At 43.1% G+C, this 25,137-nt stretch overlaps 2 protein-coding genes across 2 annotated transcripts; both read right to left on the bottom strand.

The window, feature by feature from the left end:
* Positions 1-16,423: 16,423 nt before the first annotated feature.
* LOC145796108 (uncharacterized) lies at positions 16,424-16,858 on the bottom strand. Its single transcript, XM_082881114.1, has one exon. It carries the CDS (start codon positions 16,856-16,858, stop codon positions 16,424-16,426), a length of 435 nt encoding a protein of 144 aa, XP_082737240.1.
* Positions 16,859-16,870: 12 nt separating this feature from the next.
* LOC145796107 (uncharacterized) lies at positions 16,871-17,385 on the bottom strand. The gene is made up of 2 exons (XM_082881113.1): positions 17,213-17,385; positions 16,871-17,105 (listed from the first exon to the last, which is right to left on the bottom strand). The coding sequence occupies exons 1-2, from the start codon at positions 17,383-17,385 to the stop codon at positions 16,871-16,873; spliced, it is 408 nt and encodes a 135-aa protein (XP_082737239.1).
* Between the last annotated feature and the right edge of the window lie 7,752 nt (positions 17,386-25,137).

Genomic DNA, 25,137 nt, shown 5'->3' with positions numbered 1-25,137 from the left:
AAGCTGTATGCAAAATCAAATCAGAATTCAAGTGTTCGGGCTGCGTGTTCAACTCTCAATCAATGTGGACCGTGTGTTCACCTCAGCAATGAGCCGCGTGTTCAGAATTCAAAATGTTTGGGCTGTGTGTTCAGATTTCAAAACCAGTGTGCTGCGTGTTCACCTTCAACTTGGGCTGTGTATTCGAAAATTCAGAGTTTGGGCTGTGTGTTCTACTCTCAACAAGTGTGTGCTGCGTGTTCACCTTCAACTTGGGCTGTGTGTTTAGAAATTCAGAGTTTGGGCTATGTATTCTACTCTCAACAAGTGTGTGCTGCGTGTTCACCTTTAACTTGGGCTACGTGTTCAGAAATTCAGAGTTTGGGCTGTGTGTTCTACTCTCAACAAGTGTGTGTTGCGTGTTCACCTTCAACTTGGGCTGCGTGTTCAGAAATTCAGAGTTTGGGCTGTGTGTTTTACTCTCAACAAGTGTGTGCTGCGTGTTCACCTTTAACTTGGGCTGCGTGTTCAGAAATTCAGAGTTTGGGCTGTGTGTTCTACTCTCAACAAGTGTGTGCCGTGTGTTCACCTTCAACTTGGGCTGCGTGTTCAGAAATTCAGAGTTTGGGCTGTGTGTTCTACTCTCAACAAGTGTGTGCTGCGTGTTCACCTTCAACTTGGGCTGTGTGTTTAGAAATTTAGAGTTTGGGCTATGTGTTCTACTCTTAACAAGTGTGTGCTGCGTGTTCACCTTTAACTTGGGCTACATGTTCAGAAATTCAGAGTTTGGGCTGTGTGCTCTACTCTCAACAAGTGTGTGTTGCGTGTTCACCTTCAACTTGGGCTGCGTGTTCAGAAATTCAGAGTTTGGGCTATGTGTTCTACTCTCAACAAGTGTGTGCTGCGTGTTCACCTTTAACTTGGGCTGCGTGTTCAGAAATTCAGAGTTTGGGCTGTGTGTTCTACTCTCAACAAGTGTGTGCCGTGTGTTCACCTTCAACTTGGGCTGCGTGTTCAGAAATTCAGAGTTTGGGCTGTGTGTTCTACTCTCAACAAGTGTGTGCTGCGTGTTCACCTTTAACTTGGGCTGCGTGTTCAGAAATTCAGAGTTTGGGCTGTGTGTTCTACTCTCAACAAGTGTGTGTTGCGTGTTCACCTTCAACTTGGGCTGCGTGTTCAGAAATTCAGAGTTTGGGCTATGTGTTCTACTCTCAACAAGTGTGTGCTGCGTGTTCACCTTTAACTTGGGCTGCGTGTTCAGAAATTCAGAGTTTGGGCTGTGTGTTCTACTCTCAACAAGTGTGTGCCGTGTGTTCACCTTCAACTTGGGCTGCGTGTTCAGAAATTCAGAGTTTGGGCTGTGTGTTCTACTCTCAACAAGTGTGTGCTGCGTGTTCACCTTTAACTTGGGCTGCGTGTTCAGAAATTCAGAGTTTGGGCTGTGTGTTCTACTCTCAACAAGTGTGTGTCGCGTGTTCACCTTCAATTTGGGCTGAGTGTTCAACTGTCAACATATATGTGTGTTGTGTGTTCACCATCAGGTTATGGGCTACGTGATCAGAAATTCAAGTGTTCAAAACGCAAACAGAATACTGTATCATGGGCTAAGCGTCAAAACAAGCTACGTGCTAAAAGGAGCAGATATGCATAGCAAGAGGCATGAAACGTACAAAAATGCGGAATACGTTGTAGGAATGTAAAAAAGGCAAAATAAATACCTCTCGTGCCTCATGAGAGAGGTGAGACTCTGGCTCTCGCAAAAGCAGATCCCCAGGCGCTCGATCATCAAAATCAGTGAAGTGATAAAAAATAGCCCGCGGAAGGATATGTGCTCGAGGGACGTACCTCTCGGGTATGAAGGGTCGAACCCTCGGAGGCAGAGCCATAATATCGGGATCATCCCCAGCGCCCGGAGGACCTCCACCATGAGGAAAATGACCGGCCATTTTAGAAAATCTGTAAAAAGGAGCAAAAATGAGCAAAATGAGCCAAAATTGAAAAAAGTCAACAAAAGTCAACTCTCGGGAAACGAAAAAGTCAACAAAAGTCAACCCCCGAGGAAATCTTCCAAATGTTGAGACAAACTTACCTCAAGTGGTGAAAATGAGAAAAGAAGCACCGAAATCAAAATTTAATCGGTCCAAAGTGATGAAAACTGAAAGATTTCGCGAAAACAACTTGCGTGGGGCGTTGGAAAACGCGTATAGAGCTCAGATCGGAAGGGGAAAATGGTCTAGGAAGGTAGAGAAGGTGTTTTCGGAGCTGAAGTTGTGAGGAATGAGGCTTTGGCCGAGTGTATTTAAAGAAATGAGAGCAAAATGACCGAACTGCCCCGGATTTGGGCTAGGGGGTCGGCCGACCACCTTTTGTGGCAGGCCGACCACCCCCTTTGCAAAATGCTAGTCGGTGGCCTCTCCCTGGGATGAGACCTGGTCGGTGGTGTTCCCTAAGTGCCTACCAAGCTCTCTGCAAATTTTGGGAAGGATTGGAGTCCCCGGGACCTGAAAAAGTACAAAAGAAGTGCACTTTCCGTCGCGAAATCTCTTTACTGGAACTTCAACTCCAACTTTCGATGCGTTTTTCATCATTACTCGTCAAAAGTGAGATGTATCCTTTTCGAACATGTTGCGACCCCTCCAGGAGGTAAACCGGAGGTCGCAATTGAGTCACCCTCATCGAAAACTCGCATTTCTTTGCTCGTCGTTTTACGACAAATTCGCATTCGAATTCATATTTATTCTGCATTGTTATGCACGTCACTTGCATTCTCATGCACACCACTCATACTATTGTGCACGTCTCACAGGTGTTGTCAAATCCTCGTGCTTAACCCGCGTTGTCACGTGCGTTACTCCTCGCATTGTGATGCACTTTTCTATCGACGCCGCGATTGCCTACATTCAATATCACTTTGAACATGCGTTGCTAATTATGTCGTGCTTGTTAAGTTTCTTTCTTTTGCAGGCACGATATTGTATGTACGGTTCAGTTGAGGCTGGTGCGACCAGACGAATTGCGCAGGTATTGTATCTTCTCCGTGTGAGACGTGGCGAGAATCGAACAATTCTCCGCATTCTTAACTGCATGAAATGTAGTTGTTGCTTTGCATTCTTGCTTAAAACTGTTGCATCTATTGTGAATATGTGCTTCATTACAGCTTGCTGCATTTGCATGATCATTAAGTTACCTTCGGCTTCTTGCATTGCCAGTTGCATTTTGCCCCCCCTGCCTGAGGGCACGCCTGCGGGCGCATCTCTATTTGTCTCGCCTGTTTGTCTAAGTCTTCGGCCTTGTCAAAAATGGGTCGTCTTTGGGCTTTGACATTCACTCCCGTCACTTATGACTTCCGAGTTCTGTCAAAGAGGGGCAACTATAGACACACCATTTTTGACCGACCTTAAGACTCAGACGTCACCAGTTGAGCGCTTGGTGATATTGTATATTGGGCTCGTTCAGAAGTTTCAGAGTCCCGGCTGCAAGCCTTGCCTCCGGACTTCCGGACTCTTTCGTGCCTTGCCTCGGTTTGCGAACCAAGCTCTGTTTTCTCTGTTTTCTCTTCCTGAAGGGAGAGAGAGGTCTCGTAGATCATCTCTCAGTGGCCGTAGGCTACGTTTCGTGGTCGTAGGCCATTTTTCTCATTTTGGAGCCCGGTTTCCGGTTTTTCAGAGCCGACGACCGTGTGCCTCGGTTCGGGACCGCTTAACCACCTTCGTTTGCTCCGATTTTTGGCATACACCTTATTTCCTCCCTTTTGAGGAACACTGTGGCTCGAGAGACCAACTTCGTGGTCGAACGCCACCTTTGGTGCTTAACAGCCCATTTTCGGGGCCCCCGGGCCGCGCGTTTCAGTCCCCGAACCTCCGTTTTGCATCCGTTTTGGTTCATTTTTGGTGAAGACCTTATTTTCATAGTTAGGAAGCTTGTAGGAGGGTGGGAGGCCAGCAATTGTTCTGAAAAGCCAGCTTTATTTCTTCATCGCTCTCCGTCGCCAGTTTTCCTCACTAAAAAGCCAATGTTGACCACCCCGGGGCCACTTTCTTGAACTCTAAACCCCATATTTGTGTTGTACACACCTGGGAGACCACCAATATTTGGTGGCCGACCAGTAATTGTTCTTGACCCTTTTGAACCCCTCTAAAAAGTTGACTTTTCTCTCTCCTGGTTCATATTTTCTGGGTTTTGACCACATAGTTGTGTTGTGCACACATGGGAGGCCACCTTTTTAAGGTGGCCGACCAGTAATTGTGCTTGACCCTTTTGACCCTTGGTCGGCCGGCCATGGGAGGTGGCCGGCCGGCCCCCTAAACCTTCTGAACCTGGCCGGCCATGACCCTCTCACCTGGTTCCTTACAGCTGTACCCTCTATTTCCCCCCAGATCCTGTATCCGAGGAGGGGGTCTTTTGGGGGGGAAATTTGAATTTGATTTTCCCCCATTTTCTCCACTCCTCTCCTCTATAAAACTAGCACTTCCAGCTGCATTTTAGAGGGTTACAAAAATTGGTTTTGAGCTCTTGCATTCAATCTCTCTCTCTCTCTACCCCAAGCATCAAAACCCCTTAAGTCCTACACCATTTACCCTACACCTCATAGCACAAGGCCTCCATCCTCCATTCCAGCAACTTGAGGCTGCTTTCCAGAGGTGAAGAGCTCCCAAACTTGGCCCAAAAGTTGTTGAAGCTTGGTTCTACAAGGGTGTCCCATTTTCCCTCTTTCTTGCCTTGTTTTGCTTTGTATCTAAGCCATACTTGCTAGCTTTTTTGGGCTCCAAACCAAACTGTAAATAGTCATATTTTGATCCCCTCTTCAACATTGTTGAAGGGCTCTCCTCTGTTTGAGGTCTCCTACTATCACTTGCCTCTTTATCTCTCTTTTAGGCCAATTTTTGCATAGTATTTTAGGCTTATTTGTGAGTTGTTTTGGACTTGGTAATAAACTATAAAATAACTTGTTTCGAGCCCCTATTCAACATTGTTGAAGGGCTTTCCTCTGTTTGAGGTCTCCTGCTATCACTTGCCTCTTTGTCTCTCTTTTAGGCCAATTTTTGCATAGTATTTTAGGATTATTTGTGAGTTGTTTTGGACTTTTCTATAAACTGTGAAATATCTTGTTTTGAGCCCCTCTTCAACATTGTTGAAGGGCTATCATCTGTTTGAGAACAGAAGCTACCACTTGTCTCTTTACCCCTCTTTTAGGCCTTTTCTTTCATGATAGTTTAGCCTTATTTGTGATTATTTTTGTGGCTTGATGTAAACTGTAAAGTGCCTTTTTTTGAGCCCCTCTTCAACTTTGTTGAAGGGCTTTTTGCCATTTGGGGCCAGCTTCTGTCCCTTTGTGTTTAATCTCTCTTTTAGGGCCATTTTTGCATGATAGATTAGCCATATTTGTGTTCATTTTTGAGACTTGTTATAAACTGGAAATATGCATTTTTTGGGACTGTATTGCATCTGTCTTCATGCTTCATAATCAAATAATGCATGCTTTGTATAGTTGTAAGTCATTCCATGTGCCTAGTTTCGAGTTTCGGGGTTCATTCCATGCATCAGGTGCCATGTTTCCATGTTTCGGGGCTGTTTAGCATCACATTTCAGTGCTGAGATTTGCATGATTGCATACCATATTCCATGCCTTGCCATGCTTTGGTAGAGTGGCATTTGTTGCCTTAGGTTCGGTCCTCGGTTTGCGTGCATGCGTGCACGTATTTCGAGAGTCTCATTTTCATCTAATGGCCACTAATGTGAGTGTGGCTGAGGTCCACTCATGTTGGTATAAGTCCATCATGCATTGAGTATGCCATTTCAATTCATAGCATTGCGTATGCTAGGTTGTATGTTAGCGCATTGTGTATTCTAGGTTGCATGTTAGAATTGCATTCATGTATGTCATGCATATTGCATTGTGTTTGGGATAGGAGTTAGCCCGAACACGGGAAACGAGGGACGTTTCGTACTTCGAGTGACGGAACATGTCTCAATTCCCAGTCACCGATGGAGTTTAGGTCTTGTTGTGTTTATATGTGCATTCTTTTCATATTGAGTCGTGCAATTCGACTCCTCGGCCATCATGCATCGATATGCGTGATTGGTGGCACGAGGATCGAGGACTACACTCCCTGAAGAGTAGTCATGCATACATATGTGAAAATACTTTGCCATGCCCCTTTGTTGCTCTCTGTTGCAGCAAATCAGAAATCGGCAGCCTTCCGGAGCTTGGCACGCATTCCAAGAACAATTGCAAATAGAGGCAAACCGGGGCATCGCGAGGGATTCTCCGCACAAGGCAACCCGAGCATGCATCATTCATCATCCGGAGCAGATTTGAGGCAGTCCCTGGCTTGCACGCTAATTTATTGCTTTCCTAATTTAATTTGTTAATTAATTAGGGTTTTGTACATATTTGGACTGTAATTATTCATTTGGGACTGTATATTATTTATTCGGACCCTCTGCGCAAGGGCACAACTGTAATAAGTGTGCGTGTGTGTGATGTATGTCTTCCAACCCTACGTCTTTCTCCCTTTTATTTACCCGCTTATGATGGTTAGATTAGGGCATGTTCCAATTAGCATACAGTATGATAACATGTTTGCATTCATTTCATCTGTCTTGCATGCACCGGGCTCGGCGCATCATACTAACTGCATTGTATTTCAATTCCAAAGTTGAATACATGTTAGCTATAGTATTTCATATGCCATATTTAGAATAGCCGAGCTTATCTTAGTTGCATTTTTGCATTTGTTGGATTAGGCATTTCTGTATAGTTAGGATCATGCATGGATTTCTAATTAGCTTCTGTTTTGACTTGGAGTACTCGGTAAGTTTTTGTGTTTTAGCATCCTTGCATGCATGTGAGTGACTGCCATGATAGCATGCTTACCATGAGGCTATGTGCTTATGTGATATAACTGCCTGAATGCCTGTGGGTGAAGGTTGGGTTATTTGAATTGGAACAATTCATCAAATGTGTGTTTTAAGCCCACTAGATAGTGACAAAATCATGTTTTCTAAGCCCACCCGAAGGTGGTAAATCCACGTCTTAGCCTACTTGCAGGTAGCACCATCAAACCACTTTCAAAAATAAACATGAAATGTTTTGTTCCAATTCAGACGATCCAGTCTATACTTGTATGCTGTGCGCATCACATAGTAAATCTAAGCTAATAACCAGAATAAGAACGCATAAAGTTTTCAAAACTAGATATCATGGTTAGTAGAGGCCGATCTTTGATCGGGCGAGCGAGGGGGCTCATGAAGTGACCTTCCCCAATCGTACCCAAGTTCCCGAGCGGAGGCAACTTTGGTGATGACGGATACGTGGCCTTAGGCAACGAGTCAGGGTTTCCTAAATTTCCCCAAAATAAAATATTTAGGTGGCGACTCTGTATCTGGTAAAGCAGTCCATGTTTGGCACTTCTTTCAAAATCTGTTTTCTCAAAACGATTTGCCGGATTTGGACTCTTTGGTTCAGATTGAGAACCGTGACAATTTGAGAGTCCTGAACTGTAGTGAGCCCAAATGAACAGAACGGGACTCACCCTCCTGGGGCGTTCGGGGACGTCTACAGGAGGGTTTGATGTGAGTAGTGATTAGAGAGAAAAGAGAATGAGTTAGCAAATCTCTAGGGAAGTTAGAGAATGAGCAACTAGGTGAAGGTGGAGCAAGTGGCTCAAGAAGAAATGATGGGCAGTGCACCAAATGTGCAGCGTCTCCCCAAGTTTCATAGAAATCCTCTTCTGGACCTTGAGAAATTAGGTCCTATTTATAGGCTTTTCCTTGGTACCAAGAGGACACCAAGTGGCCAAATAGAGAGAAGACGTGTCCCCAAGGATCGCATGAAATATTCTGCCTTGAGCCACTAAGTTGAAGGTGCCACGTGTTCTTCTGGATGTATTGTGTATTATCTGTTTGGCACAAATGCCTCAGCAAGTGTAGTTGCGACAGGAGTGTTTGGAGTTGCAACTCCCTTTTAAGGCGCTGTAAGTGCACTTGCAGCGGTAGTGTTTGCCGTTGCACTTGCCGTTTCATCTCGAACCTCAGCAAGGGCACTTACAGCGGTAAACCTTGCTGCTGTATTTGCCTTCTCAATTATATTTAGCCAATACATGCATTCCTACGACTTCATAGCCTACTATCAGCTATGTTTTCGTGTTCACCTTAGTGAAGCCTCCACTCTTAGCCACTTAACCATAAACTCTCTAGCTTCCTAGGGCGACGGCCACAACAAAGCTTGCTATTAGCCATGCTATGCCTTAATACCAAGCCTAAGGGGGCTTCCTTGGTCTTGCCTATGCAACCAAGACAGGTCTATGACCTGGGTAAATGGAAAAGGAGTCCCTTGCACTCGAGCTACCCTGCTTCCATCTTCACAGGGTTATTGTGGTATACTGGTATCTCTGGGTCTGCTATCAACTCCAACCAGTAAGCCTTGGGGCCTGCTATCAGCGCAAGGCTACTGAGCTTTGGGGCCTGCTATCAACGCCGAGCTAAAAATGACTTTGGGGGTCTGTTACTAGCCCTAGGCTAGTAATGCCTTGGGGCCTGCTATTAGCACAAAGCATTAGCCTCTACTTGTGGAGGGGAAACTTCTCATAAAGGTTGCTATCACCTTGGTGGGGTGGTCCCTCTGCAAGTTAGTTGCGGCGGTTGTAGTTGTTGCGGTAGTCATTTTCCGAGGCAAGTTCGGATGGCAGTCATGACAATATTAGAGATGGTGGTGCCAATAAAATACCTCTGCAACTTGACCGCTACAAGTGTTGCCTCTGCAACTTAGTTTCTTCGGTTTTCTCTTTCTCTCAGCAACTATAGATGGTGGCAGAATTGACAATATTGGAAATGATGGCATTGAGGCAAAGTGCCTTAGCAACTTGGCTGCTGCAAGTGTTGCCTTAACAACTTAGTTGCTTTGGTTTTCTCTTTCCCTCAGCAACTTCAGATGGCAGCGGAACTGACAATATTGGAAATGAGGCACTGAGGCAAAGTGCCTCAGTAACTTGACCACTATAAGTGTTGCCTCTGCAACTTAGTTGTTTTGGTTTTCTCTTTCCCTCAGCAACTTCAGATGGCGACGAAACCGACAATATTGGGAATGGTAGCGCTGAAGCAAAGTGCCTCAGCAACTTGACCGTTGCAAGTGCTGCCTCTGCAACTTCACTTAGACACTTTCTTTCGTAGAGTCTGTTCGGACCTTTGGCAGGTCGGACCTGCTTTAGCCTACTGTTGGTCTACTTCCCTTAGGGTTTAGCCCATGCTTCTTTAGTCATTCTTGGTCACCTGAAAGGGGTGACCTCAGCACTTAGGCCCATATTTAATTTGGACCATAATTTCTGACCCTCTATATTTGCTCCCTATGTGAGTGAGGGACACATCCTTTGTTTTCCGCATGTGCATGATGTCAGCAAGTAACCCTGGGGTTACGTCGGTTGGATCAGAAGTTACGTCGGATCTCTGTGGGGTCATAATGACTCTAAAAAAGTGTATTTGACTGATGGGTCATAATGGTCCTAGGGAAACGTGTTGGCACCTTTTCGTTGATTTCTTTATAAATAGAGCCCTCTGGGTCCACTGGTCCCCCACTTCCGCCATAACTCATCTTCTTGTCTTCTTCTCTCTCTAGCCTCCTTTTTCCAAAGTCTATTTTTTTTTTTTAACTCTTCTTCATGGCCACCACCAGGTTCTTAGTTGACAGGGCTATCTCACCTAGTGCTGAATGGAGAAGGGCTCCATACTTTGGGGGGCTCGCCGACCCATTCAAAAAGGTTGTTGACTCTTTTGTTCCTGATGTTCGTTCTTTAGAAGAACCCCTCATCCCCTTTGGCGAGGCCTCTTTAGACGATGCTGACAGGGTCAACCCTGTCTCGGTATTGTAGTTTCGGGTTGAGCGTAGTGATTTTCTCCATTCATACATCTATTACCCCACCCACTCAGGCCCTCTAGTTGACTGGTCCCTTTGGGTCGACGACGTCATTGCGGACAATGACTTTGAGTAGTGTTTGAGGGCTGTTCATCTCTTCAAAACTATCTTGATTTTGAGGGAGTTGTCTATGCGCAAGGTACAGACTAATACAGATGTGGTCGTTTCTCGTTGGAGTTGCGACACCCATACTTTTGTTCTTGCTTGGGGGAAGGTGACTCAAACTCTTGAGGATGTTGCTGTTCTATTACGCTTGAGCACCCATGGAGACTATCCTTTTGACCCTGCATCCTTAACCACTGAGGAGCAAGCTGCCGTCACTGCTCTTCAAGGTGGCTTTCAAGAAGCACAAAAATATGGCTCTTGGTATGATCCCAGGACTGGAGAATTGCTTCAAGAGAGGCTAAAGAGGGATAAGACAACCTACCTCTCTTGGCTGAAGCACTTTTTCAAGGACATGCAACCAGTTGTGGATGACATTACAGAGGACAACCGCAACTCCATAGTTACCCTAGGTTACCATGGCAACTTGTACCTGGTTGCATTTGTTAGTTATTTCATTTATTTCTTCGTTCTTTCCAGCAACCCTGCCGAGAGTATTAACCTGTTGGTGTTCTCTGTTGCCGTCAAACTCTGTTGCAGTAATCAGATTCCCTTGGCTCCCCTCTTCTTGGGGAATTTGTATTTCCGTCTCGACCTCATTCACTCGGACATGGAGAGGTCCATAGGCCGATATGACGTACAGAGCTTTATGCACACCTAATTCCTCACTATTTTCTTTTATGAGCGGTTCCCTGCTATGGGTCCCGTCTCTAAGGAGTATGAGCCTTTCTTCATTGAAGATGTTCTTGATGTAGAGGGTCAGCTTATCTTAGATGCAGAGAGATGACCCATCACAAGGCAAGTACGCAACTCCCTCCTTTGCATCCCTAGGTGGTTTGGTGTTGGCACTAATAGGCCTTTTGTGGATTACATTGATCGTGTGGAGGACTGTGTATTTCGCTTTTTCACCCAGAATTTTGTGGGTATTTCTATTGTCCCTTTCTATTTCTCGGAGGCTCGTCATGTTGACTTTTCTCTTGACAATATCCAAGCCAATTCTCTCATTGTGGCTTTCATGATACGCCCTGGATTCCTGCCAGTATGGAATGAAGAAGGCATGTCCAGCGTTGTCTATCGACCAGACAGGGTCCTCAGGCAATTTGGCATGCTCCTCCACTCCAGACAAACTTCCATCAGAGTTTCCAATGGTTTTCTCGCAATTACACTGTCTCGCTCGTGGAGGGTCTAGGTCTCATGGAGTTGCCTTCACTCAGGAGAGAAGGTGCCTTCACTCCCAACAACAGCCTATTTTGGCATCGCAACCTCAACTCTTTTTTCAACCTTTGTAACAGTGATCCAGTTGTTCCTGCAGTGGAACCCATTCCATAACCTAACTTATCTCTTCGTCTCCCTTCTGGTCATGGGAAACAGACCAGTCTGTTTTGCTGTTTCAAACTTTTGTCTTTGCCTGTTGTAGAGAGGCCTTATCCATCTAGGGCGGTGTTTGTCCAACCTCTGCAAGTTGCTCTTCCCCCTATCGGTACAACAGTGCGTATGATTGGCTCTCGGCTAAGGGCAGTCCAGAAGACAATGGCATCAGTTGCTAAGGCTTCTGCCTCGCCAACTAGGAGAAGACTTTAAAAGGTACCCACACTTAGAACATATTCTGCATTCTTTTACACCTCATCGGGCTTTTCATCTTCATTTTAATAGTTACATTGTCTTTTTTCTTTTCAGGACCTATTGGTCTCAAGACGTGGCATTGATTCGGCCATATCACCTTCAGGCCCCGAAGGTCCTTCGGTTGCCATTGGACTCTCTTTAGATTCAGACGATGACAACAACCTTCCTATCGCTTCAAGGGTTACCAGACTTAGAACCCGTAGATTGATACTCTCGGATGCTGAGGAAGACCCAAGTGCTGAAGCAGAACCAGTTGCTAAGGCTGAGCTAGTGATTGAGGCTGAGCCAATGGCTGAGGCTAAGCCGGCTACTGAGGCTGTAGATATGAAAGAAGGTCATGATATCCCTCATATTGAAAGCGGACAGGTTCTCCGTACCGTGGAAGTTATAGAGGGTGGTTTGATTGCTGAGGGTGCTGAAGTTTCAAACCATATTGATTCCATTCACTCTGACCATTCCTCTGTTAGTGGGGAGGATTTTGTTCCTGAAACCCCGAGAGAAGAGTGTGGAGTAAGTGTGGAGTAAGAGAGCAACTTGAAGTTGAGCCACCCCCAATGGAAGTCGGATTTGGAAATTCTTCTTAGTCCACTGAGTCTCTCCTAGTTCAGCAAACCATAATTTCAGCATCCCATTTGCTGAGGGGGGTGCAGATGTAGCGGTTACTCCTGATGTGGGCCCCTCAAATTTGACTCAACTTGAAGGGGCAGCTGCCAATTTGGCCACTCCTGGTGCTACTGCTGCCGCTGTCACTCTAACTTCTAACTTAGTTGCCTCAGTAACTTCTGAGCAACTTGCTGATCTGTACCCTACTCATTTTTTTGAGGTGCCAACTAATCTTGGAGAATCACAAGACTTTTATACAGGGATGGACACCACCGCTGCGCTAGATTTGAATGTTGGAGACTACCACATGGATGATATTTTTTCGGAACGGCAGGGTGATGTGGGTAGTTTTGGCCTATCCTGTGAGATCAGTTCACTTGGCCACCTTCCAGCATCTACGCACTCCAGCGCTGCTGGGCAGTCATCTTCAGGAGAGTTGCATCACCCTCAGACTTTTGGTCGCTCTGCCAGTCTTCCTCTTGTAATTCAAGCTGGCAGTGGTATGAGAGAGTCTTCGCAGCCTTCGGCGAAAGTTGTTTTCTAAGCTATTGGGTTTCCGTTGAAGCTGCTCCTTTCCTTGTCCGCATCTAGGCGTTGCACCCTAGCACCTTTACTACCTTCAATGTTCCAAGCCCGATGGTGCAAACAGCGCTGTTGGAGTCCTTTGCAAATTTCATTCGCGACCTCGCCATAAAGAAGGTTCTGACAACTTCTGGCAAGTTTGTTGTAACGACCCCAAAATGCGTATCAGAAATTATCTTTATTTAATTATGGGTTAATGTGCTTTAATTTAATTATATCTGTTTGAATTGAGAAATTATTTATTGAGTTATGACTTTGAAACTGAAATTGTGGACTTTCATGGGTTCAAAAACCGAAATTAAGTACATGGTTATGCTAAAAGGAATTTTTAAAGCCATTTGGGAAGGTTAATTGAAAATTTATTTCGTCTGATTCGTTAAGGTGTGTTTGGGTGGTTTAATTGCAACTTTGCATTGCAAATTGAAGGCCTTAGAGGCTTCAGAAACCAAAACGGAGTACATAATTATAATCAGTATGATTTTTAGGATTTAATATGAAGTTTAGTAAAAATCTGATTCAGAATGAATTAAATTGGTTTTCATCAAATATTATATTTTATATGTATATGAGCCTTGCTTGGCTCAACAAAAAGAAGACAGGAGAGAAAGATATTTTGAGAGGGAGAGGGTTCTGGTGAAGAACCGAGAAAAAGAGAGAGAGAGAGCTTAACATCCATGGAATTTGAAGATAAAATTAAAGAAGGACTTGAAGAGATTTAAGGGAAAAACAAGGATTTAAACTAAGGTATGGAAATCTGTCTTGAATCCTTATGATTAATTCATCAATTTCATGAAATCATAAAGAGATTAGAAGATTTGAAACCCATTTGGGTTAGGTTTTTGTGTTATGTATTTAATTGAGCTAACTTTAAGAAATTAGAACTTGGGTTCTTTGATTTTGTTTATGATTGGAGTTCAATCCTGTGAATAACATATGAAATGAACTCTAGTTTGTCCATATAACAAGATTTATGCAAGGATCAAGTGTATTTTGTGGGTTTTGGTTTGGTGCTCTTAAGATTATGAAAGATGAAACATTGATTTTGAACTTGAGGAAAAAATTGATGTGTTTGAGATGAGATTTCACTTGAATATTGTTGGGTTATCATGTTTTTAAGTGATTAGAGTTGAACCTTAAGTGGAAAATGGAGAAATTCAGCTTGAAACTAACAGATCTTGCTCGGACATATTTTCTCACCCAACGCCGCATGTGCGGCAGTCCATTTCTAACACCCAAATTGATTCTGAAATAAAAGCACGTTGTCCCCCACGTGCGGTCCAATTCTCGCATGTGTGGCCCTATTTCCCACAGGTGCGGGGCACTCCTGTTTCCGCTCAACTTTGGATAGGCATATCTTCTTCATCTGGACTCCGTTTTAAGTGATTCTTGAGCCTAAATTCAAGCCCCAGAAGTATAGTTTCCAATGGTAGTAGTCTCACGTCCAAATTCTAAGTAAATAAATAGATATTCCCAAATTAGTGAAGGTTGTTCACTTTCCGTCTACTCGTTTCATGCTATTTCTTCTCCTAACCCAATTTTCTTCCATTTCTTCCTATTTTCTTTGATATGAATTATGACCCATTAAGGACTAATGAGTTTAGAACCAACATAAATCATTGGTTAAGGCAAAGTAAGGGTTCAGTTTATCTGATTAATCAAAGATTAAGAGAAGTAACTTTGATCAAAAGAGTAATTCTAGGTTTGATATGTTGTGCTATGTAATTGTGTTCGTAGATCAAATCAAGGACATCTCCCAACTGCTACCAGAAGCCCACCAATGTGAGTAATAATATTGTAAAGATATGTTCATTTATATTTATTTCAATACATAAATGTTGTGATGTTTTGGAATTATGTTTTTGGCGAATGAATGAGTTACAAGAATTGTGATATGAAATATGGATATGAAATGTGAATTGTTGGTAATGTGATACAGTGGGTCCAAGGCCGTTCCGTTTATATTATGACATGATAGGAATTGTTTGGTCTTTAAGACCTATTAATTGTTGGTATGGAACAAAGTACTGTACGGAACTAAGTGTTATAATGGGAGGCACCTCTAGAATCTGTATGAGTCACCTCTTGAGTGCATACATACATGAATTGGGCCCAAGGAGAGGTGGGGACATGTCGATGTTCTATCTACTCCATGATAAGATACAGTGATACGATATGAGAGGTGGAGACATGTCGATGTTCCATCTACTCCATGATAAGATACAGTGATACGAAATGAGAGGTGGAGACATGTTAATGTTCCATCTACTCTATGATAAGATACAGTGATACGACATGATATATTTGGACCTAAGGTCATTAAGAAAATATGATATAAATACGAATGCTTTTACATCTCTATATGACTCATGTTTACGAAGTGCTATTTTATATGAATGAATAGATGTCCTATTTTGAAATGTGACTCTGACCCTTGGCATAAGTGGGTGTACCATGCACCACGTAAAATGGTTTGTAATGGCTTCAAATATGCATTCCATTTGAAAAGCATGGATTTTGATATGATAAATGTTTCAGAACTGTGACATATGTTTTCCTAATGTTAAGGACATCATCCATTAACCTCTTTACTTTATTATCATTTACTGGGCATTAGCTCACCCCTTTTACTTTATATATATGTAGGTGAGCCATCGAAGGATCAATATTAGAGTTGTACCGAAGGTCGCCTAGCTGCCAAGCCACCCAGGAAGTGCCTTAATGAAAGGGGCGTAGTTTTACTTCGTCAAGCCTAGTTTTATTTGAAGTCTTTTATATAGTGTGTGAGATCTGTATAAGTTCTGTGATTATATATGTAAATATGAAAAGTGTATTTAAATGCTTAACTTATTTTAAGTCTTCATGTATGCACAAGCTCAATGTGCATTATCATTATTTTGGTATTTGCTTGCACTTAAGGCCCCGTATTTGAATAAATATTTGTGAAATTTTGTTTTGAGACCTAAATATAGGCCGGTCATGGACTAAACTTCTAGGGGCAGGTTTGGATCGTGACATTTGTAGAGAGTGCTGAGGCAAATCTTAGTGGCTTTGAGAGGAACGGTTTGGACTTATCATGGATGAGGGCTAGGCTCCAAGCAGTTGATGGTTTTCTCGAGCACGCGGATAATGTGGCTATGATTGCCTCCTTGGAAGAGACCATTAGAGATTGTGAGGGTGTTTTGGAGCAGCACCGTCAGAACCTGGCTCGGTTCAAGGAGAAAGACTCCGCTCTTGTTGTTCAGTTGCCTCGGGATGTGACTTTGATGGACTCCCTGATGAAGGGTTTAATTTGATGTATTGCGACCTTGTTATGTTTTTTTTTTTTTGGCACTTTTGCTATCTTTTTCTTTTTTCCTTTGAACATTGTAATCATGCGTTGGGAAATCTTAATTTCTATTAGAAGTAAAGATATTGAGTAGTTGAATTTCACATCATTGCCTTCTTTTCATTGTCTTTACATGACTTCTCAAGACAATTAGTACTTTTGCCATGAATAGAATTTTACTGTGACTAAGTGTTTACAAGAGCAACAAGTTTACTAAGTGTATGACACTTTTTTTACACTTTTCTTTGGAAATATTAACAAGACAAATTTACAACTCTTTTCTTAACAAAAGGAAAAAATTAAGGAAAAAATTCCTTTATATACTTAGTATTGATAGGGCCAATTCTAAACCCGTCATCTACTCTTTTTAACTTGTAATACCCACTGCTGCTTGCCTCAGCAACTTGGTAAGGGCCTTTCCACTTTGGTGAGAACTTGGGGATTGGTTGCCCTCGCATGATCGCATTCACCATCTTCCATACCAAGTTCCCCTCTTTAAACTCCTTGCGTTGAACAGACTGATTGTAGGCACGGGCTATGGACTGATGATACTTTTCTATCACTCGCGAGGCCCAATCTCTTCTTTCTTCGGCTGCCTTTATGTCGTTCCTTCTATTGTCTGGAACTAAGTGTGCCGACATAGTCATTCTTGCAAAGAGTACTACCAAGTTAACTGGTAACACAGCTTCAGACCCGTACACTAGGAAAAACAGGGTTGCCTGGGTCAGCTTCATTCTTGAAGTTCTTTATGCCCAGAGTGCTATGTGGAGTTGTTTAGACCATGTGTCCCATGCTTCATCCATTATTTTGCTTAGTATTTGGATGAGGGTTTTGTTGGTAACCTCAGCTTGTCCATTCCCTTGAGGATAGTATGGAGTAGGCTTGTGGTGCTTGATTTGGTAGGTGTCCAGTAACCTTCTTACATGGCGATTTATGAATGGAGTTCCATTATCAGACAACATCACTGTGGGTGTACCAAACCTACAAATGATGTTTTCCTTGATGAATTGGCCACTCCTACTCCATCTGCTTTCCTCATTGGTATAGCCTCTACCCACTTGGTGCTAACTTCAGTCGCTGTAAGTAACCATCTGTGGCCTTTGCATTGCTGCGCTATAGGACTTACCAAGTCAAATGCCAAAGTATGAAACGGGTAAAAGGTCTTGATGTTGTGCAGCTCAATCGCTGGTGCATGTATCAAGTTCCCAAACTTCTGATAGGACTGACATCTTCTTACAAAGTTTTTAACATCTTTTTCCATTGTCGACCAATAGTAGCCAAGGTGGATAAGGTGTCTATATAGTCACTGCCCTCCTTGATGCTCTACCTTGTGGGCTTCCCTCAGCACTTCGTTTGCCTCATCTTTTGATAAACACACCAAAGGTGCCCCTTCAAAGCTTCTTCGGTACAGTTTGCCTTGGTCAAGGAAGAAGCGGAGGGCCCGCCTCTTAACTCTGATTGCATCGGCTTTGTTTTCAAGCAGTGTGCCATTTCCAAGATAGTCAATATATGGCTGTCTCTATTTTTCACTGCTTAAGAAATGGGCTTCCTCCTTTCTAGGATGGGATTGACATTTTGCATATTGCCTCTGCAACTCAATGCTTTCTTTTTCCATTTCTGGCTAATAATACCTTTGCCTCTGCATCCGTTAGTATAGACTGATATCTCCATCTCCGCAGGACTTAGCATGGATCTACTTAAGTCTGCAAGTTACTTCTTGTCTACCGACGCACCTTGCTAACAGGTTGTTGGGACTACGAAAATATAACTCTCCTTTGAGGAGCAGGAATTATGCAAGTTTTATTGGTTTGGTTGTTCCTTGGCTTGTTTTTAGCTATTGGATTATATCTTTTTTCCATCCCTCAACATCTTGCTCTGTATGTCCTTCGGCTAACACTGCTGGTGTTATTTTTTTCTTGATGACGATGGCTATACTATCATTTGGTATGTCCACCTTTGCCCCCAGTCTAGCCAAGGCATCGAGGAAACGGTTGTGTGTTCGGGGAGCGTGCTGGATTTGGATATCATCAAACTGAGTGAGCAACTTCTGAACTATGGTGTGATATGGGACCAAAAGAGGTTCCTTCAAGGCGAAATCACCCAGTGTTTGCTTGATAACTAACTTGGAGTCATCCCAGATTTTCAACTTGCGGAGGCCTTTATTTTGGACATCAATCATACCCAGTATTAGCGCCTCATATTCAGCCTCGTTGTTTGAACATTCAAAGTCAAGCTTATATGACAAATGGAACTTCTCTCCCTCTTGACTAGTTAGTGTTATGCCAGCTCCACCTTTCCCAGCCCTAGAGGCTCTATCAAATTTTAAATCCCAATAAGTTTTAACTGCAGTTACTGAGACATGGACTTTACCAGGTATGGATACCTCTACAGGTTCATGTTCACTAGATGGGAACTATGCTAGAAAGTCTGCAAGTGCTTGGCTCTTAATAGCCTTAGGCGTAATGCAAGTGATGTCATATTTTGCTAGAGCCAAAAGCCATCTGGCCATTCTGCCAGTTAGACCGGGCTTACTCAGTAAGTAGTGGACTGGATCACTCTTGGTCACAACTTGGATCGGGTGTGCCAAAAAATAATGGCGCAACTTCTACGCTGTGAAAATTAAGGCCAAACAATGCCTCTCGATTGGGGTATGCTGTGATTCAGCACAATTGATTTTGCAGCTGATGTAATAGACTGGCTTCTCAACGTCATTTATGTCTTGGACAAGTAAAGCTCCGATAGACTGGGGTGTAGAGGTAAGGTATAGTAGCAGAGGCTTTTCAGGTTGTGGGGCAATCATTGTGAGTGGTGAGGTAAGTGTTTTCTTCACCATATCAAATGCCTGTTGGTGTTCTTGTAACCATTCAAAATTGTGATTCCCTTTTAGCAGTGTCCCAAAGGAAAAGGTTATCTCAGCAAGGGCTGGAATGAACCTCCTAAAGGTATAACACTTTGCCTAGGAACTTGTTCAATGCTTTTTGAGAGTGTGGTGGTGGTATCTCCAAGATTGACTTGATTTTATCTCCATCTACCTCAATCCCTCGCTGGTGTACCAGGAAGCCAAGGAACTTTCCTGTGGTAACTCCGAAGGCACACTTGAGAGGGTTCATCTTTAAATAGAATTTTTGGTAATGTTGAAAAACTTTTTCCAAGTCGCGGAGGTATTGGTTTGCTTTGGTAGACTTTACTCCTAGATCATTTACATACATTTCTACTTCGTGATGTAAGATATCATGAAATACTGCAGTTATAGCTCGTTGATAGGTTGCCCCCGCATTTTTCAAACCGAAGGGCATCATTGTATAGAAAAAATTTTTCCAAGGGCGTTCTGAAAGATGTCTTTTCTACATCTTCTGGTGCCATTTTTATTTGGTTACAACCATTGAACCCTTCCATAAAGGAGAACATCTGACAGCCCACAGTAGAATCAACAAGTGTGTCAACATGTTGCAATGGAAACTCATCTTTCAGGCATGCCTTGTTCAGGTTGCGAAAGTCTACGTAGACCCTGATCTGGCCGTTCTTCTTCTTTACAGGCACGATATTTGCTAGCCAAGTTGGGTACTGTATAGGCTCAATGAACTTAGGCCTCTGCAACTTTTCTACCTCTTCTTTAATCTTTGCCTCAAGATCGAGGTGGTACTTTCGGGCATGCTGCTTTATTGGCTTAGAGTTGGGAAAAGTGTTAAGGTAATGGGTGACAAGAGATGGGTCAAAGCCAGGCATCTCTTCGTATGTCCAAGCGAAGACGTCACTGTACTACTTCAGTAGTGTTATCAATTCTGCCTTAGCTGCTGGAGCCATTGTATCGCTGATAAACACAGGCTTGCTTTATCCCGGTAAGTTGTTGAGGTTTACCTTAGCAAGTACTTTTTGCTGTGGTTTGGGCTTGTCTTATATGTACTTAGGGACGGGTTCAGGAGTCTCCACCAAACCTTCTTGGGACTCATTGCCATCACACTTGTTTGTTTTGGGGCCATCCTCCCAGGGTATGAAGTTTGGCCCCTAAGATCGTTATAGGTAGTAAACTGTCTTGCCACCCTCATGCACCTTAAAAATCTTTGGTGAGGGACTTGTGGACTTGTTCCTCTTCTTTTGCCCACTACTTTCTGAAGCAGCCTCTGCATCTCGAATGTCTTTCCACTTTGGTAACTTTACCCCTGCAACTTTGCCAGTCCTTGGGGTTTCATCTGCTGACAATTTAGTAAAGAAGACTGCATCATAATAGTGTGCCTCCACTACTCCAAATGGCTTTTCAGACGCATTTATGGTCACTGTTCGCTTTCCCAATTTTGCCTTCACACATTGGTGATAACTCAGCGGGATAGCCCTATATCCGTGCATCCAAGCTCTGCTAAGTATCATGTGGTAATTTTGTGTCTGTTTCAATCACATGAAACTTAGTTGCGGAGCGGATCTCGCCAACTGCTAAGTCGACTACAACATGGCCCTTAATAACTTTTTTCTCACCACCAAAGCCCGTCATAGTAATGGGTTGGCAGACCATCCTAGACTCTAGGATACCAGTTTTCACAAAGGTGTCGGTAGTGATGATGTTTATGGATGCTCCGCCATCAAGGAAAGCATGCTTGAATTCTACATCATGGATGCAAGGTGTGACAAAAAGAGAATGGTTATGGGGGAATGGGCATGCTCTGTTTGCTTCTGAAAAAGTGATGGCCCCATAGTCTTCGTGGATATGCTGAGGCACATACTCCTTAGCCTCAACAACTTCAGTATGATGCACTTCAGAGATTTTGATGAGGGCCTTTGTTGCTTCCAACCTGGCGGCTTGGCTCAGCCTTAACTGGTCAAAGAAGGTGTGAAACTTAATAGAATTTTGTAAGGCCTAAACATAAATATCCTCTATGAGTTTTGCCTCTGCGGGTACTGTCTCAGGGAGATGGCCCGTTGCAATTTTGTCTAACTCATCATAGTAAGACGCCATGTACACTTGATCGCGCACAGACCCAAGATACCCAATCATATGTACATTCTTCCATTTCTTCTTATGGTTAGGATAGAGGTCTTTTCTTACATCATGTTTACCGATATCTTTGAACTTCAGCTCATTTGCAGTAATTTTCTTCTTAAAGATACTTTTCAAAGTCTAATAGTCCCTAGTAGGGTGTCTAGTGGCTCTGTGATAGACACAGTAATCTGGGCTTTCTTTGTCTTTTTTGGTTGGGGGAACATCAACCGGAGGTAAAGTAGGTTCTCCATCGGCTACCTATTCCTGGACCAAGGCTTTAACATTCTCAAGGCTGCATGAATATGGATTTCTGTCCTCATAACTTTTTCTCTTCCGGGAGGACGACGCCTCTTCTTGCGAGCAGTTCTTTCCTGTGGAGGTTATCGCAGCAACTCTGCTATTGCGGGAATAGCGGTGACTATCGTGAGATCTATGCAAAGGACCTGTGGTACTGTGGTTCCTCGCTGCCTTAACCAAGGCTAAAAAGGTAGGCAGATTATGGTTCACAAAGAAGATTTTGTAGTCGCGTATAACACCCTCTACACATATGCTGACTAAGTGGGCTTCATCCATTAGTTCATGACAGTCAATGGCCTTATCCTGGAACTGCTTGACATAGTCCAGTATATCTTCACCTTCCTGTTGGACGTCTCGCCCAAGTGTGAGGGTTGTGACTTTCTCTTGGACTTAGAAGGACTTCGTATGAAACTTGTTCACCATCTCTTCCCAACTCTTGATCGAGTTGGGGCCAATTTCATATACCAGTTGTAAGCCCTTTTGGTGAGTGATTTGGAGAACTCCCGAAGGCGCAAAGGGTGGTCGCTACCATGGACACCAAGTGTTTCAATGAACCTCACCACATGTTCTCTGGCATTACCTTGCTTCCCATCAAACTTTACAAACATGGGCACTGTATACCCAGCTGGATATGGCATGACCAATATCCTTTGAGAGTATGAGGGTTTCACATCCAAATCGGGAAGAGATGGCTGTTGTTTCTTGCTACGCTCTTGCTCGAGCATAGCTTATATGTCAGCTAGAGTAACGAAGTGAGTGGGCTGGAACAGACCAGTCTACTTCTAGGTAGCTGAACCACCAGCCGTACCATTCGTCTAAGGTACTCCTGAAGGCACTTGGATCGGAGCCTGATTCTCAGGGAACATGTTAGGCATTGGGTTTAGGACTACTACAGGCGGAGGTGCCTGTGTTGGAGCTAGTCTGGACGCCATGACCATAATTGCTTCGGTGAGTGTTTGTAAAGTAGTCAAAATCTCCCTCTGCGTGTCCTGAAGTAACTGAATTGCCTTGACCACAACACCGTGGTCATGGTCCTCAGCATGTGTTGCTATGCCATTAGAAGAACCTTGTTGCTGAATTTCATCCTCTGCCATCTTTTCCCGTGATGTATGTAAGCCACTGGGGGTGTGAACCATCAACAAAGCAGCCTCCCCAGCGGAGTCGCCAGAAATGTAAGGAAAGGTTAGGTGTGCTTAATGCTTGAAAAGGAAAAACTATGCTAATGGTCCAATAATGGTGGAATGGATGGAGAACGAGTAGCTAGGTGAGGGTGAAACAAGTGACTCAAGAAGAAATGGTTGGCAGTGCACAAATAGGCAGCATCTCTCCCAAATCCCCAATAATCCTCCTTTTGGATCTTGAGAAGGTGGGTCCTATTTATAGGCTTTTCCTTGGTACCAAGAGGACAACAAGTGGCCAAATAGACAGAAAACAGGTGTCCATAGAATATTCTGCCTTGAGCCACCAAGCTGAAGGTGCCATGTGTCCCTCTGCATGTACTGTATACTATCTATTTGTCTCCACAACTACTTTTTTGAGCCTCAGCAAGTGTAGTTGTGGCGAGAGTATTTGGCGCTGCAACTACCTTTTGAGCCTCAGCAAGTGTAGTTGTGGCGAGAGTGTTTGCCGCTGCACTTGCCTTCTCGATTCTATTTAGCCAGTATACACATTCTCAGGACTTCATAGCCTGCTATCGGCAATGTTCGTGTTCACCTTAGCGAAACCTCCACCTTTAGCCACCTAACCACAAACTCCCCAGCTTCTTAGGGTGAAGGCCACAACCAAGTCGGCTATCAGCTATGCTGTGCATTAATACCAAGCCCAAGGGGGCTTCTTTAGTCCTGCCAATGCAACTAAGGTAGGTTCATAACATGGGTGATAGAAAGGGAGTCCCTTACACTCGGGTTACCCTGCTCTCATCTTTGCGGGATCACCACGGTATACTGGTATCTCTGAGCCTGCTATCAACTCCAACCAGTAAGATTTGGGACTTACTATCAGCCCTAGGCTAATAATGTCATGAAGCCTCCTATCAGTGCCAAGCATTGGCGTCTACTTGTGGAGGGAAAACTTCTCCCAAAGGCTGCTATCACCTTGGCAGGGTATTTCCTTCGCAAGTTAGTTACTGCGGTTGTAGTTGTTGCGGCAGTCATTTCTCGAGGCAACTTCAGATGGTAATCCTAACAATATTGCAGATGGCAGCGCCGACAAAATATCTCTGCAGCTTGGTCGCTGCAAGTGTTGCCTCAGCAACTTTGTTGCTTCGATTTTCTCTTTTTCTCAGCAACTTCAGGTGGCGGCGGAACTGACAATATTTGAAATGGTGCTGAGGCAAAGTGCCTTATAGCAACTTGACCGCTGCGAGTGTTGCCTCTGCAACTTAGTGGCTTCGGTTTTTTTTTTCCCTCAGCAACTTCAGGTGTTGGCAGAACCGACAATATTAGAAATGGCAACGCTGAGGCAAAGTGCCTCGGCAACTTGACCACTGCAAGTGTTGCCTCTGCAACTTCACTTAGACACTTTCCTTCGTTGAGTCTGTTCGGATTTTTGGCGGGTTAGACTTGCTTCAGTTCACTGTTGGCCTACTTTCCTTGGGCTTTAGCCCATGCTCCTTTAGCCATTCTTGGTTGCCTAAAAGGGGCGACCTTAGCACTTAGGCCCATACTTTAATTTGGACCTTAATTTCTGACCCTCTACAAATACAAGGCAAGTCGGCTTGGTTTTATATGTAGATCAGGAGAATAACAATCTGTTTTGAATAAAGCTCATCTTTGGTCTGCTATGTGGATTGGATCGTGTTTTCTGTACCCCTGCAAGAAGCTCACAAATCATATATTTTAGGGGAATTTACATTCTAGAGGATTTTTCAGAATTTTTTTTTTCCACATACATGAAGTTTATAATATTATAATTAAGGTAAACTAGCAATAGGTCTTAATAGTTATACTTATTTTTCATCAAGTCCTATTGAAAATAAATGCTAGTAAAATCGTCGCTCAAAATAATTTTTTGTGACTATTTTTTGCATATGTTGCTAAAAATTGACAATTAGTGACATTTTTTTATCACGATTTTTATAAATTGTTAGTAAAACTTAATTAGTAACGTTTTTCTATGACAAATTTTTCAAGATGTCGTTGAAAGTTGAAAATTAGTGACCTTTGTTTTTGTGACAATTAATTAAATTGTTGCTAAAATTTATTATTATTGACATTTTTTATGACAAAGTTCATAGGAACTATTGGATAATAAGTCCACTTATTAGGATCTACACATAAGTCTCTCTTATAATTATTAATATTTATAAAATTTATCAGTAATCTATAATTAATTAAAAAAGATTACACTATTTTGGGAAGTGTTTGGGTGTGCAATGTGCTTACCATCTGTATTTGCATAAATTCTTACAAATATATATAAGTTACTTCACAAAATTATGTAAGTTCTCATAAATATACATAAGTTGTGATTTCTCAAATTTTTATGGGTGTTATTACGTATTGTTGTGAAAACTTACGCAAGTTTCTAAGGTTACTTACGTATATTTGTGAGAACTTACGCAAATACATATAATATGCACTTGCATACTTAAGAATTGCCCTTGTAGTTTTTCCTATATTTTTTGTGGTGTTTCACTATTTGGACAATGAATTACTAAGCTATGGCTCCCCATAACTCAGTCTCCAACTTGTATTTGAAAAATCTAAAAACTCTCGAGATATTAATTTGTGATTATGTTTTAAT

The sequence above is a fragment of the Camellia sinensis genome, chromosome 7 (assembly GCF_055761805.1).
Source record: "Camellia sinensis isolate YWXY chromosome 7, ASM5576180v1, whole genome shotgun sequence".
Taxonomy (NCBI): domain Eukaryota; kingdom Viridiplantae; phylum Streptophyta; class Magnoliopsida; order Ericales; family Theaceae; genus Camellia; species Camellia sinensis.
Note: the sequence above shows the minus strand (reverse complement) of the source record. Positions and strands in the feature narration are given on the sequence as shown.

Bases quoted from the DNA above. Each gene is read 5' to 3' on its own strand.
- LOC145796108 (XM_082881114.1), bottom strand. From the start codon at position 16,858: ATGAAGCTGACCCAGGCAACCCTGTTTTTCCTAGTGTACGGGTCTGAA.
- LOC145796107 (XM_082881113.1), bottom strand. From the start codon at position 17,385: ATGGAAAAAGATGTTAAAAACTTTGTAAGAAGATGTCAGTCCTATCAG. The intron at 17,106-17,212 runs GTTACTTACAGC...CATCATTTGTAG, and splicing joins CAATGCAAAGGCCACAGATG to GTTTGGTACACCCACAGTGA.